This window comes from Euleptes europaea, chromosome 11 (assembly GCF_029931775.1).
Source record: "Euleptes europaea isolate rEulEur1 chromosome 11, rEulEur1.hap1, whole genome shotgun sequence".
Taxonomy (NCBI): Eukaryota; Metazoa; Chordata; class Lepidosauria; order Squamata; family Sphaerodactylidae; genus Euleptes; species Euleptes europaea.
This window is the reverse complement of record NC_079322.1, coordinates 8,123,536-8,129,892: the sequence shown is the minus strand read 5'-3', so window position 1 is coordinate 8,129,892 and position 6,357 is coordinate 8,123,536. Positions and strand designations below refer to the sequence as shown.

Sequence of the window (6,357 nt, the reverse complement as noted above, 5' to 3'; positions counted from 1 at the left end):
CTAATTTGTTCTTCTCCCAGCCACTGCTGCTTCTTTTCCCAACCTTCTGTCCTATTTGGGTTGCCAAGGCTCAGACTCCAGTGCCTTGGTTGCTAGGCAACCCCACAGTATTGACAATGTTCTCACAAAAGTCTATGAGATCTCAGCTGGCATTCTCCATTTTGGAGAATTTTAACCCCACTCACATTTGATTTTATTTTGCTGCAAACCTGGGTTTTCCTCCAGATCTGTAGAGCCCCCTCCCATGCAGGGCCCCATTGTATGGATTTTTGGATCAACATTCTGGGGCCATGGGGTTGCTAGGTCCCCCCGGGCCACCAGTGGGGGATGGGGGGTAGGGTTGCCAGATCCAGATTGGGAAATTCCCAGAGATGGTGGAGCCTGGGAAGGACAAGGACCTCAGTGGAGTATGATGCCATAGAGTCCACCCTCCAAAGCATCCATTTTTTCCCAGGGGAACTGGTCTCTGTAGTATGGAAATGAGCTGTAATTCCAGGGGATCCCCAGATCCCACCTGGAGGATGGCATCCCTAGGCCATGCTCAGAATTAAATGTTCCTGTTGTGCTGATTGTGAAGCCAGAGGGAAGCCAGGCACATGCAGTGGGTGAAGAAGCTCCTTTTACTTCTCTTCAAAAACTGGATCTTCCTTCATCTTTTGTTTGATATGATCCTCCTAAATAAGCTTGATCTTTGGTCCTGTGTTGAAGATGCAGGGCTAGGGATCAAAACCACCCGAGGCTGCCAACACAGGTGTTTTGTCTCTTTGCCTAACCGGGATACACATAAATTGCAGTTAAAGGAGTTAGTGAAGGACTGAAGCGGGTATCTGCACTTTCATACGGAGACCTACCACACCCTTGGGGAACAGTGGATTTATGTGCAACTTTTGTCCAAGTAGGTTTACTTTTGTTGTTCAGGAAATTTTCTTGTATAATTCCTTTTAAAATGGAACAATAAAGAAAGCATTTGTATCATTTTTACTACTGTGGTATGTACTGTTTTATAATTTTTAAAAAAAACATCCTTGTACAGTCAGCTTATAAAACAGTAAATTCAGATGACTTTAAGCAGATTAGGAAAGTTCATGGTGAACAAGTGCATCAAGAATTTTCAGCCCTTTATAGTTTCATAGAACCTCCATGTACAGAGTCAGCGTACATCTGAATACCAGATACTGAAAAAAAAATGACAGTAGAGGCCTGTTGTCTTCTTTACCTGCTTGGAGACTTCCTCAAAACACCTGGTCACTTGTTACCACAAACAGGATGCTGGACTAGATGGGCCTTTGCTTTGATCCTGTGGGACCGTTGGACCCTTCTCAACATACAATTATTGAAGACCCTAAAGGATGTGGGAATCACTTGCTTCAGTGCATCTCTGCCCAGGAGTTAAGATCTTCCAAACAGGCCTTGTTATCCATGCCAACCAGCAGAGCTGAGTTGGCTGCTGACCAGAGGGGGGGGGCTCTGTGTGGTGGTACTTTTGCCCCTCAATCTACTTAGCTTTAGGCACCTGATTTAGAAGCAACAAACCTATTTTTACTCAGGCTTTTTTAATTGCTTTATTTGACCTGTTGATGTTTATGTGATTGGTCAGCAGTGCTGATTTCCTCTCTTAGATTTTATATTTTGTTTTCCAACTGTTTTTATCATGATATTATAGACTATTCTATGACTGATACCCTGTCTTATTGCATTGAATGTTTTTATCTGGCTTTGATTCTGTTTTAATTGTATGCCGGAATCTGCCTTGAGAGTCTTAGGCTGGGAATTGATGAGTAGAACATTTCAAAATACATGTCAAATTATGGTTTATTAGGTATTTTAAAAACTGATGATAGATATGAGAGTCTTCAAGACGGTATTGATTTTTACCGCTGTGTCTCACTATCTAAATAAATATGATTTATGTATAAATTGTCGGAATATTTATTGAAATAATCCTTGTGTGTGTTGGGGGTGTGGTGTGTGTGTGAGTGTGTGTGTGTGTGTGTTTCACCTCAGCAAACAAGGCTCTAACTCGCAGCTGCCGGTTAAAAAAAATGTGTGGTTACAAAAGATGCAAATGTGATTGTGCATGCATAAATGAAATGTAAATGTATTAAACTTGTCAAGTGTCTGGCACCGAAGTAGTAACATCAGATCAACATGTGACTTCTCAGTTTGCTTTCCCACAGACCACCTACCCATGTAGCAGCAGCTGCAGCTAAAAATAGAGACAGCTAAACCAGAGAGTGCCTCAGTCTGGGTACAGATCCTCCATGACAGGAAGAATCGGAGGGTAGCCATGCGCTCTCTGCGGTTCCTAAGTGCGGAGGCTCTGGTATCCAACTCGCAGCAGGTCAGGAGGAATCTCAGCAGTGTCGCCCACAACCTTTTCCCTCTTCTTTTTAAGGCTGGTTACTTACAGGAGCAGGGGGATGTGATCCATGACCTGGTGGAAAACTGGCCACTGCCAGAACTGAACATCGGGGAACTGCTGGGCAAGACAGCAGATGACCAGGAGGACCTCAGTAGCAGAGCCTGCTGCGTGTGTTTGTCCAGCTGTCTTGCTGGTCTGAGAGACTACGTGTTAAATTGTTCCTCTCCATATGCAAAGCGACTCAGAACGGTGGACCTAACAGGTATCAAAGATGTGGAAGTTCAACGTTGCAAGTGTAAGAAGGCCCTGGGGCGGTGGGCCAGGACGGAGCTTCTCTGCAAGATCTGCTTTGATCTGCTTATCGATATTCAAAGGCAGCAGCTTGGTCCCTTTGTTTCTGAGATCTCAGTCGACCTCCTTGTCAACCTCTTTGTTACGGAAAGAAGTTATGAGTTGGCTGTTCAGGCCTTGCTGTTGAGGTGCCACAGCCCACTGAAGATTCGCTGTGTGGCCTTCAGAGCGGACAACCTGGCCCCACGGAAGCTCTTTTACATCATAAAACTCGCAGAGCCCCATTTGCTGCGCAGATTCGAAGTGGTCCACAACGTTCGGCTGGAAATGGAGCATTTGCAAGTGCTGTTCAACAATGTCCACTTTCCTCAGCTGACAGCGCTCATGCTCCCAGCCAGGACATTTGACGTGAGAAGATTCACTCCAGAGGATGAAGCCACCCTTGCAAGAATGGGAGAAAAGCTAAGCCAGATGACCCAACTGACTGAGTTGAGCCTGCCATTTTCCCCCCTCACCGGAAGGATACGCAAACTGCTCAGGTAAATTGTTGGAATAATTCTTGCTGCCATGGGCAGCGTCTGTGTGTGGCTTGGTTACTTAGGTAGCTTTTGTTTGTGAGTACTTTGTCTTAAAACAGTTATCCTTGATGTATCTTTGAAAACAGTTATCTTTGTGGTTTCCAGAAGCAGAAGGTTATTATCATTTTGTTAGAAGTATACATTTAAAAAACATACCATGTTGGAAACACTGCTTAATTTTTTATCCAACATAGCCAAACGTCAGAGTACCAATTAAAGTATTATGTTGGCAAGGTGTCTTTTTGTTTATGGATAGAACATCTGTGTTTCTCATCTGAAAACAGGATCTCAGTCTTCTTTTCCAAGAACCTTGTCACTGAAAACTTTCTGTGCAGAATTTACAAAGTGTTTTCAGTGAGCAACATGCATAGGGCCTTTACTGGTTTTCAAGATATCTGATTCATGCCATGTCTGAGACAAGAGGTAACCATTTGCCCAAATCCAGCTATTGAATCTGTGGCTGAGAACACATCATCACTGTGAAAGTCTGAGATGCTGGCTAGCATCTCACCTTAGAGCATGCTTCATCAAATTTGATCCCAAAGTGATGAAGGACTAAGCAATCCTTGGACCATTTATTAAGAGGTTGTTGGTCGCAGCTGACTTGTGTCGATCCTGTAGGATTTTCAAGGCAAGAGACATTCAGAGGTGGTTTGCCATTGCCTGCCTCTGCATAGCAACTCAGTTTTCTTGGTGGTCTCCTATCCAATTACTAACCAGGGCTGACCCTGCTTAGCTTCCCAAATCTCATGAGATTTGGCTGGCCTGGCCCATCCAGGTCAAGGCAAGTAAGAGGTTAGGAGGTTTGATTCCTCCAAGGAAGAAGGAGACTTTGTTTCCTGATGAAGCTCAGATAATTTTACCTTTGGGTGGCAGCTTGACTCATAGGTCATTTATGCACGGGAGTTTTGCCTGAGGTTCATTGCTGGCTGAACCCACACTTTCCTGTTGGGAATCTCTGCACCAGCAGCCTCCAAGCTCAAATCAAGTTCCGCCCCTTTAAATGCTGCTTTGCAATGCTCACTGTGAGAGAAGATTCCTCCCCCCCAAAACCCAATTGCCGCATAAAAATGCATTTTAAGAACAAAAAACGGAACAATCTGAAAGAAAGGGGGGGATCCATACATCTGTTTTAAAATGCCTTTCTTTTGCTCAGAAAGAGCTCCGAGGAAGCAGGAAGTATTTGAATCTCCACCTCTTTACACACTGCTTTGTGATTGGCTGTGAGAAAAGCCAATCTTGTTGTGGCCCGTTTTTGCCTTCTGCACGGGGATTTCAGCAGGGCTGAGCTCAGGTTAGAGGGAAAAGGTGGATTAACAGAGGAATGGGAAGATCCGGACATTGCGAGGGCTGGCAGTGAAGTCATTTCTAATGGATCGAGAACTTGTGCAGAGCTCCAAGGAACAACTGAGTCAGACCGGGGCCAAACGTGAGTCCGAGTGCCCATGCATAAATGACCATAGACATTGTTGTTCCTAAGGTTTAAGTGAACCACAAAGAGAGGTCTCCTCCCTGCCTCAAAGTCTGCATCATTGAGGGGATTGTGGTTTACTTCCTTCCCCATGGTTGATCTTATTATTTAGTGGAGACACATTATCTTGATTTGATCATATTCTTCTCACCTACAGACTAATCCGTGAAATAGGGTTTAAGCACAGCATAGCCTGCCAGGTGAGCACCAAAGCCTTTGACGGCTCTTACAGCCCATTGGTATTATGATTTTGTGTCCATAAACCTGCCTCTCACTTCTCATACGTAAGTTGTGGTGATGTCAACAAGATTTAACCTACCAATGCTTAACTGATGATGCAGTTTCATCGATTGTGGCTATGGTAATTTGTGTACTTGATGATGATTTGATAAATATTCAATGGATTTCTGTAGATTTTAACTTTTGTTCTTGGATCTAACTTTTCAGCCCACTGAAAACCCCTCTGAAAGTCCTAGATGTCTCTAACTGCTCCTTAAACCATGTGGACATGGCATATTTAGCCAATAGCCTTCATTCGAACCACCTGGAAGTTCTAGATATCAGTGGACATGATGTGACTGACCTGTACCCATCCACCTTCTTCAAACTTCTGAACCACTCTTCTCACACCCTGAAGACCCTCACCCTGGAGGAGTGCAACATCCAAGACATCCATGTCAACATGTTGATTTTGGGGTTGGTCCCCTGCCGGAAGCTAGAGGAGCTGAAGTTCCTTGGAAATCCTCTGTCTTCTCGTGCGTTGAAATGCCTTTTCAATATTTTTGTTGACTTTCCGAGACTGAAATATATTGAATTCCCAGTTCCAAGAGACTGTTATGCAAACGACATTAGTTATCCAATAAATGAAGCTGATCTTTCAAAATTTGATCACCAGCAATATGAGAGAATAGATGAGGAACTTCGTATGATTCTACTGCAGGCAAAGCGCGAGGACATAAAGGCTTCTACGCCGCTCTATGGTGCTTATGACGCAGCAGTACAAGAAACAGGAAATGAACTGGGATGCTTTTTGCTGAAGTCTTTCAGAGATGCCCTAGAAAGCTTCAGTATGGCGCTACAGGAAATTAACTGAAGTTTAAAGCTGACAAATGGTGCTTTTCAAATCCATGAATCAAAGTCAAGCATTCATTGGTTGATATTGTTTAGGTACCGCATTTAGGGTGGTCTATCAGGGTGTTCTCTTGTACAAGCACAATTGGAATAAAGAAAGAGGGCTGCCTCCTCTCCTCCCACCCTTTAAGTGGAGTACTTTCCAGTAATGTAACCTAGATCTTTGGCCCTATTCTCCCTGGGCTGATTTCCTAGTCTAAATTACACCTATCCCTCTATTCCCATGTTTTTCATCCCATTAACCAAAAAAATTCAGGTACCTCTGCAATGTCTGGAAAGTTGCAAACTCTGCAATAGTTTGGAAAGTGATATAGATTGTAGAAATCGTGCTGTGCGGGGTGGGGTGGGGGGTTACTATTCCTCCAGTGCTACTGCCCAGAGCCTATTTGGTGAGGCACTGCATCTCCTTTAAATAAATATGTTGGAAGATCTGATCACAGATTTCCCACACTGCATCTGGTTTGATTTAGCTGGCTATCAGCATTTTTTATGAAACAGATTTATAATTAGAAAAGGAAAGCTGT

The 6,357-nt window shown here is 43.9% G+C and overlaps 1 protein-coding gene across 1 annotated transcript; it reads left to right on the top strand.

Annotated features, from left to right (window-relative positions):
* The first annotated feature begins 2,269 nt into the window (after nucleotides 1-2,269).
* On the top strand, nucleotides 2,270-5,864 carry LRRC14B (leucine rich repeat containing 14B). Its single transcript, XM_056857795.1, has 2 exons — nucleotides 2,270-3,192; nucleotides 5,150-5,864. The coding sequence occupies exons 1-2, from the start codon at nucleotides 2,288-2,290 to the stop codon at nucleotides 5,793-5,795; spliced, it is 1,551 nt and encodes a 516-aa protein (XP_056713773.1). The 5' UTR covers nucleotides 2,270-2,287; the 3' UTR covers nucleotides 5,796-5,864.
* Nucleotides 5,865-6,357: the final 493 nt, after the last annotated feature.

Bases quoted from the DNA above. Each gene is read 5' to 3' on its own strand.
- LRRC14B (XM_056857795.1), top strand. From the start codon at position 2,288: ATGCGCTCTCTGCGGTTCCTAAGTGCGGAGGCTCTGGTATCCAACTCG. The intron at 3,193-5,149 runs GTAAATTGTTGG...CTAACTTTTCAG, and splicing joins AGGATACGCAAACTGCTCAG to CCCACTGAAAACCCCTCTGA.